Genomic DNA, 20,458 nt, shown 5'->3' on the forward strand with positions numbered 1-20,458 from the left:
CTGTGCCTGCTTTACTTTGCATTTATGGATTTTGCTCACTTTGCACTGTTACTTTTATTTTTGTCTTTTTAATTTTTTCATTATTTCTGTTGCCTTTCTTGGAAAGATGAGTGTGGGATATAATTACAGTGAGCATAATAAGGTGAGTTTTTCTTATTTAACGCCCAAATTTCTTCGTTTTAAAATTATTTTTGAATGAAATTTGCTACACCAACTTACATGGGGGTAAATAACGTTGGTACTGACATAATTGGTGTGAGAATGAGCACAGCCTGTGGGTACTGAGCAAAAAGGCGTGAGGGGTAAGCTTGGTTATGGGTGGATGAACTAGATCTAATTTTAGCTTTATTAATTTTTCTTTTGTACATCATAATTTTAGGTGCTGATAGCAGATTTTCAAATACGTGAATTGGTTTTTGATTAAAAAAAGAAACCCAAAGGCTTATGTAGTTTTCTGGTATCACCATAACTTGGTAGGCTGAGATTTAGAATTCCCAGAGGAGTGTGGGGAGGTGTGCTGAGAAGTGAAAATAAAGTCTGTAATTGAATCATATTAAATCATTGTAATAACCAAGTATATTTTTGGTCCTAATTCTGTTTTGCCGCTGCCTGTCTTTATTTTCTCCAACTCGTTAATATAGTTTGAAAAGAAGTTAACAACTTCCTGCATTCCTTCTTGCAGAAACAGTGGGCCTTGTCAGGCCTGAAAGCTTCATCTCTTGGTATTTCCCGCAATTGACATGTTAAGCATCTCTTGATACAAAGCTGTCTACACAGCGGTCTGGCCCTGTTCATTTGCCTCATTCGTGAGTTCCTGCCTGTGTTGGGCCCTGCGTTGGGCAGCTGGTTAAAATGGCGAAGAGCGGGGTTCCTAGTCCCCGGAGCTGCCCTTCTGCAGAGGCGAGACTTTCCAACACCAGTTGCAGTCCGTGAGCGTGGAGAACGTGTGGGCTTTAGGGATGCTTGGAGCAAGTTGAGGTTGTGGCTTTCCCACTGTTTGCTAGTGACCACAGACATGTTCGTTTAACCTCTGAAAGTTACCTTATCTGTAAAAAGGTGATTGATGGTTTGTGCTCTAGGATTGTGTGATTTACACGGGAGAACCTGTGTAAAGTACAGGGTACACTTCTGGCATGCCGTCGATGTGTAATAAGTGTTCGTGGTTTTTGTCTGCCTTCCTGGGCATCATAACAAGTGTGATCGAACCGGTACAAGAAGATGGTCCTTCCTTCCCATTAGATAGTGATTTTTATCTTTATCAAGGTGTTGAAATGCTTTTGGAAGGTATAAAACTTGCTGCCAGTTTCCGCCTGTGACTTGGTTTAGCATGTTTATTAAATCTTTCTAAAATATATATGTACTCAGCAATCAACTCACCGTTCCTAGTTCATAGTTTGTGGAGTGCTTGACGCTGTGCCCTGGACCTCACTCAGTGCCGGGCAGGGTCTTGAGAACTTACTAACCTTGTTCCTGTGTCCGTGCTTTGAGACACAGCACATACTATCATCCCTTCATGCCTGATGAAGAAATTAGGCCAAGGAGGAGAGACAACTTGACCAGGGTCACACAGCTGATAGCGGTTACAGCTGACATTTGTTAAACGCTTTCTGTGTGCCAGGCACTGTTAAAATGTTTTTTAAAAACGTGTGTCGTTTAATCCTTGCCACTTCGTGAGTTAGGTTCTGTGGTAGTGACAGAGCTGGATTTTGAACCCATATCATTCTATTTTTGTTTTTTATAAAATAATTAAAAATTGAAGAAAAATTACATTCTAAAACGTTTTTAGTGTCATATGTGGAATGTCGCGGGGAATGTGAAAGTGATACCTGTGATGACAGGTGTCACCATGATATGAAATATCAATGAAAACCAAGATTTTGTTTACAAAAAAAGTATTTGTATTGAATACCCCCGGGTCATGTTTTTAGTTATCGGTGGAAACTGTTCTTTGGGTTTCAGGGCCTGTTTGGAGTTCCTGAGCTCAGCGCCCCAGAAGGATTCCGTGTCGCCCAGGAGAAGGCCTTGAGGAAAACGGAGCAGCTGGTGCGCCGCGTGTGCTCTGCGCCTCCTGGGCCCCAGACCGTGCTCATCTTTGACGAGCTCTCGGACTCCTTGTGCAGGGTGGCCGACTTGGTAAGACGCCGGGCATGGGCCGCAGACCACTTCTCACTTTTGCAAGTTTAGCTCAGTGTATTAGGTTCAGTACTGGACTGTACAGTTAGGAATGTCTGAACTGTTTGAGAGCTCTTGGGTGTAATCTGTTATAGTGAAGTGTGCTGTTGAATGGGAGGAATGTATAGGAAAGGTCAGATTTAGTACTCGTATTTTAATACGTATATTTAATAAAATAGATATGTAATATGTAATGGAAGAATGATTACACACATGGCAAAGATTCTTCATGTTACAGAGGTTCTTCATTTATAAAAATGTCTACCAAAATTCTAGTAGAACATTTATCTGTACCTTTACAATAAAATTAATCTTAGAAGAAAACTAGTTTTTATAAGCCTTTTCAGGAATGTCTTTTCTGATCAAAAATAAGGTTTTGACATCAAACTGCTTGTATCAAAGGCGTCTTTTCCCCATGTTTTGAAGTTGAGATAGACGTGCCCTCAGGTCTCTCCTCCAGCTGAGACGCCCACGGCGGAGGTGGAAGCAGGCTTCCCTCTCAGCCCGGGGTGGCCGCGACATCGTAGTGGCGCGCAAGTCCCCAGTCGTGGTCACGCCTGCTCCTGTCTGTACAGCTCTTTCTTCACGTTCATTCTACGCGCAGCCCCACCCTGGCCGGGCACTGGGAGTGTGGTCCGACCGCGTGGGGCTTATGTTCTGGTGTTGACTGTTTTGTAGCTCTTGTTGGCACTGGACCCAGCTAAGAGCTTCACCTGGATTGACTGATGCAGCCTTCTGGGCATGTCTCCACCTATCGACGAGGAAAGAAAGGCACTAAGAGGTTAAGTTCCCCGGCCCACGAGTGGTGGAGCTGGGCTTCGTGTCCAGGCAGTCTGGCCGCAGAGGCCTCGCTCTCCACGCTTCCAGGGCTGCTGCCGCCCGGGCCGGATGGAACCTTACCTGGAGTGGCAGGAAGGTCACCTCCCCGTCTTGTGAGAAAGTGTTTATTTTCAAAATTATTACGCAGTAAAATCTACTTCTTCTAAGGGATGGTGCAAGTCTGTGAACGTGGACTCTGTGTGCATGTAGCCGCCCCGCGGTCAGGCTGCGTAACTTCCATCACCCCCAGAATGCGCCCTGTGCGTCGCACCACCTTGCCTCTCACCTCTGGCAACCTCTGATCTGTTCTCCATCCCCGTAGTTTGTCTTTTCTTAAGTATCAGGTAGGTGGAATCATATTTACTGTTTGAGGCTGACTTTCTTCACCAGGGTGGCAGCCCCCCGTCTGTGGTTTCCTTCTTCGAGAGCCTCCTTGCTCTCAGCATCTGCACTGAGCCAGTAGCACCTCCGCTGTCCTAGACCCACTGCTGCAAGTTTCCCGGTTGTAAAGAGATGGGCAGAGTATCCACCCTGAAGGGCTTTCCTGAGGGGAAGTGAGCTGTGCCGCGGGCTCCGTAGTCAGCTCTTGCTTTTTCTGGTTCGGGTTCTGTCCCTCCAGGATGTGCTCAGCGAGGGCTCATCTTGTTGAGGGACGTGGGAGGCGTACAGTCAGAAAAGAGGTTTCGAACCGTCTCTGCTTAACGGTGCCGCTGAAATCTGAAAGGAAAGCGCGGGTCAGCAAATTTCACTTATTTGTAATCGAGTATTGGCTTTTGCGGTCAGAAATCCCAGAACTTACTGGGTGTTTGTCGTCTTAGCCTCTGTCTTAATTAACCAGTGTTCTAGCATTTTTTCCACATTTCTACTTCTGCTCTTCACTAAAAGATTTTAACTTCTCTGCCCCATAGCTTGCCCTATTTTTGAAGTTTTTTATATTTATGAAGTTTGATAATGTCTCATTCAAAAAGACTAGGATGTGATTTATACATGTAAATATTTGGGTCAAAAAGCTCAAAGAATCTTCTTCCTTTTTTGAATTTTTAAGATTTTACCGGCTAGTGAGATCAATACCATGTAAGGCATGAGTTTTATAAACTGGTCATTTTGTTTTCTTTTTCTTTCTTAACACAGTCCCCGTGGAACTGTATTATTTTCCTCACCACTATCACAAACGAGTTTTAAAACGTATGCTGGTGTTTTGAATTTCAATATTGATTGTAAATTGTGCAGCATGCAGATGAGTAATTTATACAGCATCTTTTAAAGTTTACACAGCTCACTTTTCAGGTGCCTTAGTGCAGATGTTATCCTACTGTTACGTCAAATGTCGTATCAAACTATGGATTTATATGTTTCTACATAAACTATTTGATAGTAAAATTAGGGCATTTTACTTCGTGGTGATTTTGTTTCACGTTTTAGCCGTATATGTTGTCTTCATGAGAATGAAGAAAATACGCAGTTTTTTGTAGTTTCCCTGCATTTCTGTTTTGCAGTGTACTGCAGTTAACATGAAAACTAAAATCTAGTTTTATGAGATTTCATTAAAAAAAATTAAAAAAGGGATTCTGGCTTAGTTAAATTCTAAGGTCAGTACAGCAGCTCTGGTCCTGTGCCAGGTAGGCTGCAGCTGGGGAGTCCTGTTTACTCAGAGGCAGTCTTTGTTCTCTGCAGGACGGCTGGGATGCACTTAACTCAGCCTGGAAAGGACACCAGGTGTGAGTGTTAACTAGAAGCGCCTCAAGCAGTGTTCCATGGAGCCAGGTGGGAACACTTAGGGAGAAAACTCTGGATTATTTGAAGCGAGTCTTCTCTTTTGAATGATAGAAGTAGGAAGAATTCACTTGGTTTTTACATTTGCAGGAGGGAGACTTCTCTAAAATAAAGTCAGTAAGAGTATTTTGGAATGTATTAGGAAATGAAACGGACTTGGTTCCTGGGAATAACAGAATTAATGAATGTTCAGGAAGAAGCTGCCCCTCCCGCCGGCTTAGGAAAGTTCCAGTAATGGAAATCCCTGGTCAAGGCAAATGGCACATTTTAAAGTTCACGTTTTCATTTTCGCCCTCAGACCCTGGAAGCAAGCTTCCTGTCAAACGCCCTTTTGCTTTTGTCTCCCCTCCATTAGGCCGATTTTGTGAAAATCGCTCACCCCGAGGCAGCATTCCGAGAGGCCGCGGAGGAAGCCTGTCGGAGCATTGGCGCCATGGTGGAGACGTATGTCCGGGGCCCCGGGTCTGTGCCCCAGGTCGTCTGTGTGCAGGGCTCGCCCCGCCGGCGGGGATGGGGCGTGGGGTTGGTGTGTGAGCCACAGGGCTGCCCGGGGCGGGCGGGTGTGGGGAGCCCACGGCCTGACTCTGGGGCGCCTCCCTGTCTGCTGTCCCTCGGTTTCCTCACTGGTCGGGGGGGTGGTGGAGTGATCTGTGTCTCAGGGCTGCTGGGAGGAGGACGAGACGGTAAACGCAAAGTGCTTGTGGTGCTGGGGGGCACGCGGCGGACACCCGGGGTCCTCGTTCTCCTCGTTGAAGGGATCGCCAGCGTCTCGGGGCGGGCAGCGCGAGCTGGCACATGGCCGTGCGATGGAATCGCTGTCGCCCTGGAGCTGTGGCCGCAGGGCGAGAGGTCAGCGTGGTCACCTCTGCCCGGTGGCCTTGCGGTCCCCTTGGGGCTGGGATTTGGGGCATCTGGGCCCATTGTAAAGGCAGTCTGGGAGCTGCGGCAGGTGCAGGCTGGGGTGAAGTCTGGGGTGAAGTCTGTCACTTGAAAGGGATTCGGAGTAAATGTAAGAATACTGGTCAGAGTAACGGGGAGGGGACAGGGCGCCCACCAGGACGGGGAGTCAGCCAGTGCGGGCGCCCGGCCCCCCGGCTGGAAAGACCTCGGGACCTGTGCCTCCCAGCCCAGCGGAGGCCCCTCCATCCCCCGGAGCTCGCGTGGGGCGTAAGGCTGCTGGCCGGTGCCCCTGGCAGCGTTTGCCCTTTGGAGATGGTGCGTGTGAAATTTGGCTCCTTGAACGGGTAAGCTGGTCCCTGCAAACTCCAGACCCCGGCGTGCTGAAGGCGCTGGAGCCGAGGGCTGCTGGGGAGGTGAGCTAGAGCGCCGGGACCCTGCCCGGGGCCTGCGTGCTGCGTCGGTGGACCTGGGCTGCTGGTTGCGCGGGAGGACAGCGGGTGCCTCGGTTGGTAGAGAGGTGGTGTCGGAGGCTCGGCCCGCGGTCCCCCCTTGGCCATGGAGCACAGCTCAGTCCTTTGCTGGGACCAGGCCCTGCCCCCCCGGGGGGGCGTGGGTGCCGCGAGGGACCTGGCCGTTGTCACTGGACAGAACCCAGAGCCTTGCCCTCCGCCCTCCTGATCGCTGGCTCCTTCTCTCCCGTAGCCTGAGCTGCACCCTAACTGCCCAGGGCAGCTTTGCATAGGAAGCCTTCCGGTGCCCAAGTAGAATCGACTGACTTTCCAGTGGTGGAAAAGCAAGGATAAAACTGGATGTATTTGTTTAGAATTAATGCCAAATATAGACTAAAATACAGGCTTTATCTCAGAGTCCTGCAATGTAGGACACGATATGGGAGATCTGCTCAAACCTCGGACGTGGGTCCGGCCGGCCACCTCGGAACGGCTGCCCTTGGATGTGGGCGGCCGGGGGCCGAGCAGCCAGAGGAGGCGGCGGTCCTTGCTGACCTTCTCCCGGTTCCTGGGGCTGAGGCCGAGCCTGCCCCCCTGCTGAGCGTTTCTTGGCTGGCGGGGCTGCCTTGGTCCCTCAGGTTCAGGGTGGCCCGTGAGCACCGTGGTGACAGAGGCCCCTCGGTTCGTATGAACCTGCAGGGATTTGATTGTGTGTGAGCTGCCCGGGGAACCTGACCGCCCACAAGCCCCTGAGTGGACCTTGCAGGCGGCGCTCAGCCCTTGCCCTTCCCCGAGGCAGGAGCTCTGGCCCGCACTGTGCTCTCGGGAGAGGGACTCAGGAGCTGTCGGTGGTGCCGCGGGCGGGCAGGCGGGCAGTGCTGGGTGGGCCGTGCCCGAGTGCAGCTGCGGACAGTAGCCGCCTCCTCTGGGAATGGGGGCCGTGCCCAGCGTCTTGTTGAACCCTGGGGGCCACTAAGGGTCTAACCCTTTCGGACCAAGGGCACGGTAGCCGGGGCCCCTGTGGCTGCAGGGTGCGGCTCCGAAGCCTGTGCCCTCGAGCTGTCCCCGGTGTGGACCTGCCACTCCCGCGGGTGAGCCAGGGCAGCCCAGGCCCGGCGCCCAGTCAGGACTGCAGGTCGTTCCTCCCCTCCCATCCCTGCTCCTCTCCTGTTAGAGAAACCAGTGGTCCTTGGCACGTTGCTGACGCGGCTGGTTCTGGATGGAAGCGGGGTCACGTCCTGGCTGCTCTTCTGTCCCCAGCTGTGGACTGTGGCTTTCAGTTTGTGCTTTTGCTTTCCGGGACAGTTAGTACTAACACACTTCCCGTCCCTCACTAACTGCGGTTATTGCCATTCCTGGTCCAAAGGAAGAAACAAAACAATACCCCAAACCTTTGGCCTCTGGCCATGTGGATGCTGGAACTTGACACCATTCTCTTCACGTAAAGCAAAAAAAGAAGTTACTAGAAAATCATTTAATTTTTTTTATTTGTAATTTTTCTAGGTTGAACACAAATGTGGAATTATATCAAAGTCTGCAAAGATTATTAGCTGATAAAAAACTTGTGGATTCCCTTGATCCAGAAACCAGGTACTGCTTCCTTTGCATTCATCGCGGTTGTGACTGTGGAGCTGAGCTTGAAAGCCGTTCCCTCGGTGTCCCTGCGCTCACGGCCCCTCTGTCCGGACAGTTTCTCCCCACGCGACGAGTCCCGCACCCTCCTTGGACGCCACTCAGACGGTGTCTCCTCCGAGAGCTCTGTGCCTGTCTCACCTCGGCTTCCCGCCCAGCTCCGCTTCTCTCGGTCCTCAGGCTCCCAGCCTTCTCTCCTCTGCCCTGTTTGTTGGCTCCGCTTTCCCACCCGCTGGACGGGAAGCTCCTCGAGGGCAGGGCCTGGTCTGATTTGTTCACTGCTGCATCTTAGCGCCCCACAGCCGCGGCCTGCGGCAGGGCCCTCTCCAGGGAATGGATTCCTGTGAGCAGTTGACGGTTCCATTCAGCTGCATTCCTAAAGTTCTGTCATTGCTACGGCGGGAGCTGAAAGCAGAGTGCTTTTGTTTACTGGTGGATGTCAAGATCCTTGAAATGGTTGGCTTTGGTTCATACCGTTCATGATTCTGAATTGAAAAGACCTAATTCTGACTCAGTACACAAATATACTTGATACAGGACTGTGGATGTTATATTTCTTTGCTCAGATTTATTTATTTATAAGACGTGGTAGAGTTTGTCGTTAACCCACCTATATGTTATTTGTGTCATGGCACAGAGACGAATGTCTTTTCCTGCCTTTTGCACTTGTTTATCTCCTTTTTCTTTATGGGATGCTTACTTGGCCCCGTCTGCTTCCTCCTCTGTTGTCTGTCTCCGTACGTGGCCTGTGACCCCAAGTGACGCCCAGCCCGCAGGGGTCAGTCAGCGGTGGTGTCTCATGTTGATCTGGTGTACGAGTGACCATGCCGTGTGAGAAGCAGGGAGGGGTTGTCTTCCCCTGTCTGCCTGTAAGCGGTCACCTGCGGTCCTGTTTCAGTTCATTGATCCTGATGCTCAGGATATGGGTAAAGCTGGCTGTACAATCACAGCAATGGGTCTTTATTATGATTTTAGGTATGAGCATTATTACCTTCGTTAGCAAAATGAGTAAAAGGTGAATGCCTGCTAATTGTGCTGGATTTATACTGAGCTGCTGCTGACTTTGAGTAACAACAGGTTGTTCATGATCTGACTTTGCTTTCCCATATTTAATGTATAAAAATGGAAGTAGACTGGCAGACCATTTGAGGTACAAAGGAGTTGTGCTAATTGGACATGTACCACATTTCTAGATGTTACTAAGATGCCAATAGGATTTTTATTTTTATAAATATTTATTTTTTATTTATTTCTGGCTGTGTTGGGTCTTTGTTGCTGGGCACGGGCTTTTCTCTAGTTGCGGCGAGCGGGGGCTACTCTTCGTTGTGATGCACGGGCTTCTTATAGCGGGTGCTTCTCTTGTTGTAGAGCACGGGCTCAGTAGTTGTGGTGCGTGGGCTGTAGAGTGCAGCCTCAGTAGTTGTGGCACACGGGCTCAGTAGTTGTAGCTTGCGGGCTCTAGAGCACAGGCTCAGTTGTGGCGCATGGGCTTAGTTGCTCTGCGGCATGTGGGATCTTCCTGGACCAGGGCTCGAACCCGTGTCCCCTGCGTTGGCAGGCGGATTCATAACCACTGCGCCACCAGGAAAGCCCACGAGTTCAGTATTTTTATTCCCCTGGTCCCTAATGGGAAAGTAAATCATCTTAAATTAGCTTATAACTAAAAAGGGAAAGATGGGGACTTGACTGGTTGTGCAGTGGTTAAGAATCCACCTGCCAACGCAGGGGACACAAGTTCGATCCCTGGTCCGGGAAGATCCCACATGCAATGGAGCAACCAAGCCCGTGTGCCACAACTACTGAGTCTGCGAGCCACAAGTACTGAGCCCACACACCTAGAGCCTGTGCTCCGCAACAAGAGAAGCCACTGCAATGAGAAGCCCACGCACTTCAACGATGAGTAGCCCCCTGTTCGCCGCAACTAGAGAAAGCCTGCATGCAGCAGCAAAGACCCAATGTGGCCAAAAATAAATTAATTAATTAAAAAAAAATAAAAAGGGAAAGATGAACTTGTAAGTATAAAATATTACAGGAGAAAATTACTGAAAAGTTGCCCCTTGCTTTAGATGTTATCCAGGATACTTTATGTTCTGCTGTTGCTTTTTTATTACTGCTAATACTTGACATTAGGATGAAATTGTTACATTAAGGAAAGGTTAGGAAAATTAGGGCCTATTGTGAAGTTTGCAGATGCACTTTACGATCATTAAAAACTGGATTTCTACAAAGCACACTGGTACTCATTCTTGAAATAGCCATCTTCCCTCCTAAGTCTAAGCAAACTTAGCCCAAGGGGAAGAGGATGGTGGCTTGAAGCTGATGAAGAGTCTGCTTTTTGATAGCAGGAGAAAAAGGTGATGTTTCAGATACTGCTGACCTGTTGAAGGGTATTACTGATGGTCTTTGAACTCCCTAAGCACTTTATTTGTACCCCTGTTAGGAAACTTATTATTTCTTTTACCTTGTGTTCATTCATTCAAAAAGTACTTATCCCCGTCTGGGCCACGCCTTATGGGTGAGCAGAGTATCGTTCTGTTCAGTACACATGCTGAGTAGGAGATGTGTTACAGTTGTGCATGCACACCTTCATGCAGAGTTCAGGCAGCATATGTATGTCCCACAAGGACTTAATTTGGTGCGTTGTGTATAGTTTGCAGCAGATATTCTTGAAGGAAAGACAGTTGAAAAGATGTACATTTTTTCCTTTCTAGAAAAAAGCAGAAAATTTGGCCTTGTTGGAGTAATTGTCATTCATTGTCAGTTTAAGACTTGTTGTATAGTTAGCACGGTGTATCTGATACCAAATCATCCATAGGAAGGCTTACAACCCAGTCAGTCAGCCAGCTGTTTTGCCTGACTTCTAAGATGTTAAGCTCCTGGTTTCAAGCACACAAATTGTGTGTGTGTGTGTGTGTGTGTGTGTGTTGAAACATCCGGCTTTTGGGCAGTAAGGTTGAAAAAGATGGATTTATTTTGCAGAACACTGATTTTTGTTCATAATTATCATTACCTGTTCTAACCTGCCACCTATTTGATTTACAGGCGAGTGGCCGAACTGTTCATGTTTGATTTTGAAATCAGTGGAATCCATCTGGACAGAGAAAAGGTAACCTTGTTTTTTGGCTCCACTTGTTTTACTGGTATCTAGTTGGTATATTGTTGATGTGGTTCTTGTATGTTGCTTGAATTTCCATATTATAAAGACACCTAGGTCGGTTATGTTATAAAATTCTCCTGTAAGTTGTATTTGAACATAGTGCTCTCTGGAAGTTCGCCTGTCACCCAGGATAATTCAGAGTTAAGAAATGGCTTGAGGCAGGGCGTTTTAGGTGTCGTGGAAGTGGGATGAGATGGGCCATATCAGGAAGGCCAGCTAGTGAGTAGGAAAGCTGGCGCTGTTGAAGATTAGGGTCTGGTTGCAGAAGTACAGGAAGTATTGTTGAGACCCAGGGCAGGTGTGTTTGTTGATGTAATACCTGTCTTGGACAGACCCCCCCCATAGTTTCATTCTGAAAGCAGTAAGCATGGGTTATACCGTGTTGAAACTGGGATGGGAGGGGCCTTCTTTGTCCAGACCCCTCATTTTACATGTGTGGGAACAAGGCAAAGCGATCTGTTCAAGTTCCCATCCTTTGTCCTCAGGATCTCTCACCCTGGCTGCTGCTCTTCTAGAACATGACATCCCAATGAGTGCTTATTCACTTCAGTATTAAGCTCGGGGCTGGGAGAATGGGATGGTCCAGCCAGCACCCAAAGAGCTGCCTGCTGCAGTGTCTCACCCTGCCTGCCTGCAGCCTAGACTGTTACGGTGCCTCTTTCTTTTTTAGATAAATATGTTTCTCCTGGTAAATATACGATAAAGCCACTTACCTATTAACAGAGATTGGTTTATCAAAGTGTCTTGGAAAGTAGAGGGCAGGATATTGAGAATACGTGTCACGTGCATAGATGCTGTCATTTTGGTTGGTGCTGAGTAATTGTGAGGCCGCTCACATGTCTGTGTACTTGTGTGGCCTTAAGGGCTCCACATGTGACTCCTGGCCTAACCCAGCAGTCCCCAAGGCTGATAGGCTCTACTGCAAACTCAGATTGCCTGAAATGGACACATTTGCCCCTTTCCAGACCAGTTTGTTATTAACACTTCTCTGTACCAATAATGGCACCATTCTCTGAGTCACCCAAATCCAGTTTTGGAGTCAGTTTGCATTTTTTTCCATTCTCAGTGCTTTCATATCTCAGTGACCAAGTCCTTGGATTGTTTCTGTAGGGCTTCACTTGCCTCTGTCTGCATCCCCAAAACACCTCACCTTGATCCTTATTGCCAAATACCTGGGCCATCCTAAAAGCCATTGTCTTCCTACACCCATTATAAGTAACAGTGATTAAGCATTTGCTCTTTAAATCGCATATTTCTCATCAGATCTTCATAACAGCTTTGAGGTTGGTACTACTACTATTCCTGTTTCATGGGTGAAGACGCTGAGGCACCTAGAGGTCATGTGATTTCCCCAAGGTCACAGAGCTTGTAGGTGGAGGAGGCTATTACATAAGCCAGGCCTACTCCAGGGCCTGCCCAGCTGCCCTGCCTGCAGGCCTTCTGGCGGTCAGTCTAAACTGTCTCTGACCATTGGAGTACTTTCCTTAAAGCGCTGATTCAGTTGTTACTCTCCCACCCAGAACCTTCCAGTGCCTTCCCATTGCCTATTGAAGGAGTATAAATGGTGATTAATACGTAGAATCCCCAGCTCTCCCTGCCCCTACCCCCGTGTTACTCATGGCACTGCCCTCCCTGCTCTGGTCCTCTGTCCCCTCTGGGTTTGCCTGTCTGAAATCCCCATTAAGCTTCATCTTCAGGCCATGGTGTCTGCAAAGCTGTTCTCAACCCCCCAGGTGGAATTTTGTATTCATCCGAACCCACATTTTACTTACTCCACACATATGGCATTTACCTTTAGGTTGTTACTACTGCGTTGCTTATCTAAATCCCAGGCCTCTCAAGGACAGGGAGTGTGGGTTCTCTTTTCACGCACAGGAGTTTCAGGCTCAATAAAATAACGTGTGAGAATCGTAATGGTGCTCACCAACATTAATCAGATTCGCTACTTTCAGGAGGAAGTTTGCTATTAGAGAATCTGGGAGAATAGTTTTATTATTTTGTAGAATCTTCATGAACGATGTTTTTGAAACTTTATTAAAAAGTAGCATGTCAGGTCAAGGTCAGCTTCACCAGCACTGACTTTGCTGCTTTTATCTAACATGTGTTCTTAATAGGACAGCTGCCCCTCCTAGCAGGTAACTCCCTGCAAGCCCACCCACATTGAAGATGCAGTAACGTAAACCTGCTGAACTCCGTGTTGTCACTTCAGTGTCTGTTGTCAGAGGTGCTCCACTAGGACAGGGGGCAAGGGAGACAGCACACTTTAAGAGAGCTTGAAATGCAGCCACTAACATAACCTACAAACCGTAAAGGCCTGCGTTCTTCCTGTATTCTTTCCAGGTCATTCCTTACTTACATTTTAGGGTCTCATGAGTACAATTAGAAATTAAAGGAAGTGTGTTCTTCAGCAGTCATTTAATAAATGCAACAATTTCATAGCATTCTTAGAGCTCCGAGTACCGCATGTTTAATTATGTCCAAACGATGAAATGATATGCTTAGCAGACTGTTGGTGAAGTTGGGAAATAAACCGTTTTTATTTTTCCAGGGATTGTAACAGGTGATGAACTCCTTGAAATAACTAATTTTATCACTTTTTTTTTAAAATAGTAAAAGCTTTGAGGAAAGTTTTTGGAACTATAGTATGATTTCCAGATGTCTTTCTTTTTTGTTATTCCACTGGTCACCATTAGGGGGTGACAGATGGCCATATCAGAAAGAAAACGGGCAAAGAGAAGAGTCTGGATGATAAAGATGCAGGAGTAGCTGAAAACTTATGTTTCCTATGAAGTTTGAATTGTCTGTATTGAAATTTTTTGTTATTAAAATACACTAAGTTTTTTCCGGCAGCTTAGCAAGGGTACATCTGCGTCATACATAGTTATCTTTTAAAACTACCAGTGCTGCCTAATCATTTGTAGGGTCCTAGCGTAGATTAGAACCTGTTAATAGCTATCGACCCCCTTGCCGGGAAGCTTGCCTGTGATTTCACCTGAAGCCCGTCCTGAGCCCAGGTCTGGATGCCTGTCTAGTTTTCCTGTAACAAGTGCCTGAAAATTCACCCCGTGTCCCCAGGAGGGCCTGGCCCGTGGTGTGGGCCTCAGTTCTGAGGGCCTCGTCCCGAGCATTTGTGGCAGCCCTTTGATGGTACAGGCTTTCTCAGGAGCTGGTGTCCTAGGGGTGTGACCGATGAGAAAACCCCACCCCCTTCTGTCACTGTCACTGACGGCCTGAGGCCTGACGGTGCCAGCCGTGGGGCTGCGGGACGTGGTCCTGCCCCAGCAGCCCCGACTCCAGCCCTCCTCACCTCTCTGCTGCTGTCCTGCTGTAGCCCCGCAAGTGGGTGCCCAGCAGAGCTTCGGAAGTGCCCCTTCGCTGCACTTCAGCGAAGAGCCGCGTTGATTATACCTTCCTTCCCCTGCCCTTGTATCTGATCTTTTAAGACTGAGAATATTTTCTAATCTGCCCTTCAAATACTTCATGTGTTTAGTCTCAGAATACTTTTAAGTATCATATCAAACAGATTCAACTACTCCCTGGCTCACTTAACTAAGAGGTTTTCAGGGCCAGGAGAAGACCTGGACTTCCCAATGTTGTTAATTTCACAGATGCGTTGTGTAACCCAGACTTTGAATAGAACTCTAGAAGTTACATACGTCTTAAAGCCTAGAAGCACTAAAAATCCGTAAGATAACTTTTTGGTCAGGATATTAAATATCTATCGAAAGTAGAGTTAACATTTGTAGTACATTACTGTGTACTAAACAGTTATGGGGCTCCCCTGGTGGCGCAGTGGTTGATAGTCTGCCTGCCGATGCGGGTTCGAGCCCTGGTCTGGGAGGATCCCACATGCCGCGGAGCAGCTGGGCCCGTGAGCCACAGTTGCTGAGCCTGTGCTCTGCAACAAGAGAGGCCGCGATAGTGAGAGGCCCGCGCCCTGCAATGAGGAATGGCCCCCACTTGCTGCAACTGGAGAAAGCCCTCGCGCAGAAACGAAGACCCAGCACAGCCATAAATAAATAAATAAAATTAAACATTTATGATACAAATTATATTCAGTATTCATTTTATCACTTAATATATTTAGTATCTTATTAAATTATAATTCAGCTCTATATGTTGATTTGCTGATAGATCACCTATTAAGTTGTGAAATATTACTTAAATAACTTTTATTACTGCCCCTACGTACAGCGTAAAAGAGCGGTGGACCTGAACGTTAAAATCTTGGATCTGAGCAGCGCGTTTCTCATGGGAACCCACTTTCCCAGCAAGATTGAGAAGCATCTCCTGCCGGAACACATTCGGCAACACTTCGAGCTGGCCGGGGACCATGTGCTGGTGGATGGTCTGCGTACAGAAGTGCCGGATGACTTGGTACGTGTGCTCCGTCCTTCATGCAGTTTGGTCCCCGTACCGGGGCCACGTCTGTTGTGACCCCCAAATTCAGTGATAAGATAGTCATACCTTTAAAAACACGTTAGTGTCACTAAGCATAAAAATTGAACTGGGGGTTATTAATTCTGTGAGTGCTTTGAATGATGAAAATGGTTTGATTATTCCTGTTTCATAAAGGACTCCTCATTTTCAAAGTATGATGAACAGCAGCAGTGATGGCCATTCTAGGGACTCAGACTTTAATTGCAGGAGTTTTCACGTCACCTGGTTAAAGGTGCTTCACGGCACGTGTGTTGGCTAAAGTTTGTGCCGCCCTGCCCCGTAGTAGAGAACCCAGTCGAGTATGATTTGTCTCCCACACCAGTGATGAATTCAGGAGCTTTATTCCCTTTGTGGAGACCATTATTCTAAAGCGTTGCTCGCCTGCAGAACAAAGTGGGGGAGGCACCCTATATTATTATGGTGTAGGACTTTGTACTGTGTATGGATGTCTTTTACCTTTCACTTTCTAAACATAGGTGCGAGAAGCCGCTTATAAAATTTTTCTTTATCCCAATGCTGGTCAATTGAAATGTTTAGAAGAATTGCTCAGCAACAGAGATCTTCTGGCAAAGTTAGTGGGGTATTCTACATATTCCCACAGAGCTCTCCAAGGAACGATGGCTAAAAATCCAGGTAAGCCTGTTTCTCCAGCTTTAAGGACAAAGTAGGGTTTTTATGGGCTGAACTTATGATTTTAAATAGCTATAAATTGCTGTTCTATTTTTCATATAGTCAGAGACCAGTTACTGAGATTTCTGTGTCTTTATTAGGAAGAATTTTTAAATAGAGCTAATAGTTTGCAATGTATTCTGCCCAACCTGTGTATTTTTATGTACACGTTGAGAGCAAATCATACTTAAAGTTTCACTGATGATGATTTGAATTGTTTTCATTTTAACTCAGCTGGTTTCTGTGCTGAGCCTAACCGGATTGGTTAGAATTAGTGTCAGAGAGAATATTTCTGCTGAAGTCAAGGTTCATTGTAGGCTGGGTCATGTAAAAACCCGTCCTTTCAGAGAGAAGAGGGCTGCTTCGCAAAGTTGGTGCTGGGGCGGGCGTGGGGGGAGCATCTCCTGGGTTTGCTCCGTTCAGTTCTCTGTGATTTATGATCTTTAAGGGAGAATGGTTTGCAATGAAAATGATACAAATGTATATAGCATATCTTTCAAAGGTGTGTAGTAAATTACAGTTACATTTTAGACACTGAGTCCAGGGTAGGGTGGCCTCGATGGTGGGGCTGTTCAGACCCAGGTGTGTTGTAGGGGTTGGGTTTGCATGACTCGGTGACGGGCTGAGTCGGGGGAGCAGATGGCCGTGGACACCCGGGGTCTCTGGCCGTGCGTCGGAACAGACGTGCCGATCGCGGGGTCGGGGGACACTGGGAGGTGCTCTGTGCTGTCTCTGTCCCTCCCGTGTTCCCTGTGGTGTCCGTAGCTCCTCGGAGGTTTTCTTGAACCCAGCCCGCCTTGTTTCTTTCTCGTGCACGCCGTCCCCTCGGCCTGGCCTCACTCCTGCCAGTCAGCCGTGGGCACGTCTCCCGCACTCGAGGCCTGCTTGCTGCCTGCATGTCTGTCCGTCAAAATCCTATCCAGGGTGTCAGTGCTGGGCTCCCACCGCCCTCTCCACGAAGCCTGTTAAAACGTTTCCACGTCCCTTGGACTCCTTCGTCCCTGAACTCATAGAACACTTAAATCTGTGTTATATACTTTAGCTCCCAAACAGGTATTCTGTCCCCTCGGGTGCTTTTCCGTAGTCACTGTTGTCACCACGTTGTTATAATGACGTCTTATTATTTTATACTATATGTGATAGTTATATGATGCCTACTCTGGGCCATTGTTTCCTTTCATTCCCCTGTAGCCGTGTGAGATAGACGGTTGTGTCCGCTTCACGGATGAGGAACTGCAGGTCAGGTCGATTGCTAAGAAGTGGCAGGCTCTCGATTCATGCTCCTCCGTAGGCCGCCTGAGACCACCTGCCCCTTTTTCTGTGTCACCTGCATCGGCTCTTTCAGTTCATTGGTTCGACAGATACGCACTGAGTGCCCGCTGTGTGCCAGATGTTACCCTAGGCGCTGGAGATAAATCCGAGTAGAACAGATGGGAATCCCTGCTTGTGTGCAGGTGACAGAGGAAAACAGAAAAGCAAGGGAAGAGTCCGGTCTGTTCCTGGTGCCTGCAGGTTGTGGAGAAAGTGGTACAGGGAAGGGAGGACTGCGCGTGTCAGGAGGTGTGCGGCCTCGCACAGTCCGCGAGGGCTGGTGAACGAGGCTGTGAGCGGAGGGTCCGGATGGGGGCGCAGGTGTGAGGCCGGGAGGAGGAACGGGGGAGCCCGCGGGGTGGGGCGGGGGGAGGTCACAGCTGAACAAGGCTCGTCGTCGGGGGAGGTGGGTTTGAGCCGGGACTTCAGTGGTCATGGCCCTGCCGAGGGGGCTGAGAACCGCCACGGGGAGGGGCACCCGGAGGTGCTTTGCAGTAGCCACGGTGAGGGACGCGGCTGCTCCAGGCCGACGGCGGCTGTGCAGGTGGTGAGATGTCACGTTTGGGGCGTGTGGCACCCGAAGGGAGAGCCAGGCCTTGGACACGAGCCCCCGGGAAGACAGTTCCTGCTGACGGGGTCGGGGCAGGAGCGCGGCGGGTCTGAGTTAGGTGTGAGGTGCCAGTTGGTCAGTGCAGGTGGAAACACTGATGGACAGTGGGGCGCACACACGCCGGGACGAGACTGGTCGGCTTGCCTGGACGCTGGGGGCAGCCGGGGCCCGGGGAAGGGGGGGACTGAGCCCCAGCTTGAGTGACTGGAGGTCACTGGAGGTCACCGGCCCCGCAGTAGCGAGCGCCCAGGGTGATGGCCAGCAGATCCACGGCTCACAAGGTGGTTAGCACAGGAATGTCTTGGAGCTGGACTCTGTGCACACAGTTGTGTCGAGTGTGACCTGTCATTTGGTTGGGGAGCTTGGACGTATACATAGAAAGATAAACCTTCATACAGGTCAGTGTCTTTTTAGTTCCAAATGCACAGAATATGGAAAACAATGCCCTGGGATTTTAGGAGCGCAGGAAGTTTGCAGATGCTTGGATGGTTGTTGAAAGTTTCATGAGGGAAGTGCAGCTGGAGGTGGACAGTGCGGAACAGTGAGCTATCGACAGCGGGCGCAGGAGGTGGGAGGGGTACAGGTTAGGGTGGACCCCACGTGACAGGTGTGCCGGGTCACCTTCCAGCGAGGCATGCGCTTGCCCGAGGCCGGCAAACTCATTCCTTTTTATTGAATACTACGAAGGTATCCAGGTAGAGTAATTGAGGTAGATGTTTCGTATGTAAGAGAGCTAGGAAAACAAAATAGGTGAAAGTTAGTAAACAATGGTTATTTTGAAATAAAAAGCACACACAGAGATATATTTGAAAACAGTTCTCTATGCTAGCTGGTTTGATATCTGGAAATAAAGACTTTAGTTTAAACTAAATAACAGTTGTTTTTCTTAACACCGTCTAAAACAAGGCAGCGTTTTTCAGGTTACGAGATACGGGCTGGTTCAGCACTGATGGTGGGGAGACCCCTGGGTTCCTGGTTTAGGTCCATCCTTTCCCCAGCCTCTTATTTTACTCAGAAAAGAGATAAACTGAACAAGAAACTGAAACATATAAAAGACCATCTGGAAAATAGAAAAACAGAGTGTGCAGCCCACTCTCAAATACATGTGAAAGCTCTGTACATGTTAAACAGTGGCAAAAAGTGCTAAATTCAAAAAGCCACATGAAAAATTTCCTATCATGGGAAACAACAGTAACTCCACTACATTGCCGTTGTGGGTTTGTACAAAATAGTGACTTATGGCTGAAGTATTTTAAGTAGTAAAAAAAAAAAAAAAATTCCAATGAGCCTAAATTTTTAATGTTCTAATTTTGCAATATTTTCTTTGGATACTGATCCTAAACAGATTATTCTGCTGTGTATATAAAAATAAAAATATTGGGCTTCCTTGGTGGCGCAGTGGTTGAGAATCCGCCTGCCGGTGCAGGGGACGCGGGTTCGTGCCCCAGTCCAGGAAGATCCCACGTGCCGCAGAGTGGCTGGGCCCGTGGGCCATGGCTGCTGAGCCTGCGCGTCCGGAGCCTGTGCTCCATGGCGGGAGAAACCACAACAGTGAGAGGCCCACGTACTGCAAAAAATAAATTAAAAAAATTTACCCAGAAAAACACTGATTTTTAAAATCTGATGTTTCTAAGTTGTAGTGATTTTTATGAACAAATCAGAGGCTATCTCTTGAAAACTCAGAAAAAAATTAGACGTGTCTGACGGACATTTTTTTCCCTTAAACATATGAATAGATAGAAATAGATTGAACCTTTGGATTCTTTTCTTTCGTTTCCCCTTAACTTTTTATTTTGGGGTATCATTTAAGGCTTTGATTATTACTGTGTCAGTTTAATTCGTTTATTTAATAAAGATTATCATCATCCAGAAATGCCTAGCATACGTTAGCAACCCAGCTTCCCTTCGAGGAGCCTCACTTTAAAGGCGTCGTAGTGTATGGACTTACGATCACCGCATTATAATTTTAACAGGCATGTACATTTTATTTTGTGTAGTTAAAGATATTTTCTTTTGGATTTTCATTTTAGAGACTGTCATGCAGTTCCTTGAGAAGCTATCTGACAAACTCTCTGAAAGGTTCGTTTTTGTGTTCTCTTTAGAGTACATGTTATTTATTTAGGTTTTTTTTTAAGACTTGATTTATAAAAAAACAATTAGTAAGTCAGCTGTTAAGAATATAAATGTTGGAATATTGCGTCAGATCTGTGAACTGTTCAAGAGGTTAGATGAACAGTGAGCCCTGCTTTGAAAGCGCAAAGTCGTCCCCCGGAGGTGACAGTCTCGGAAACGTGGGCTGTCCCCTCTGATGAACCAGTCAGCCGACTTGAGGAACTCATCATTGATAGGGACTTCTTAAAATTTCCCAAACCTCTTGAAACTATATATTTTAGCTTGTACCATTAGTTTAATCATCAGCTGGAAACGTAGTATTTCTCTTCTTTCGGCCTCAGTGTGGGTGGCTGGTGGGGATGGTAGACGGATCTGTTTGCCCTGCTGTGTGCTTTAAGAGCGCTCTCAGTGGTC

At 47.8% G+C, this 20,458-nt stretch overlaps 1 protein-coding gene across 2 annotated transcripts in view; it reads left to right on the forward strand.

Moving 5' to 3' along the window:
* MIPEP (mitochondrial intermediate peptidase) overlaps positions 1–20,458 on the forward strand; it is a 133,581-nt gene that overhangs the window by 2,021 nt on the left and 111,102 nt on the right. For both annotated transcript variants that reach the window (XM_033409405.2, XM_012537432.3), the window contains exons 2-8: positions 1,960–2,133; positions 5,120–5,208; positions 7,617–7,703; positions 10,788–10,851; positions 15,097–15,279; positions 15,819–15,975; positions 19,963–20,011. In XM_033409405.2, coding sequence (XP_033265296.1) covers positions 1,960–2,133; positions 5,120–5,208; positions 7,617–7,703; positions 10,788–10,851; positions 15,097–15,279; positions 15,819–15,975; positions 19,963–20,011 — 803 coding nt within the window. The remainder of the gene's footprint in view (positions 1–1,959; positions 2,134–5,119; positions 5,209–7,616; positions 7,704–10,787; positions 10,852–15,096; positions 15,280–15,818; positions 15,976–19,962; positions 20,012–20,458) is intronic.

This window comes from Orcinus orca, chromosome 18, assembly GCF_937001465.1.
Source record: "Orcinus orca chromosome 18, mOrcOrc1.1, whole genome shotgun sequence".
Lineage (NCBI taxonomy): Eukaryota > Metazoa > Chordata > Mammalia > Artiodactyla > Delphinidae > Orcinus > Orcinus orca.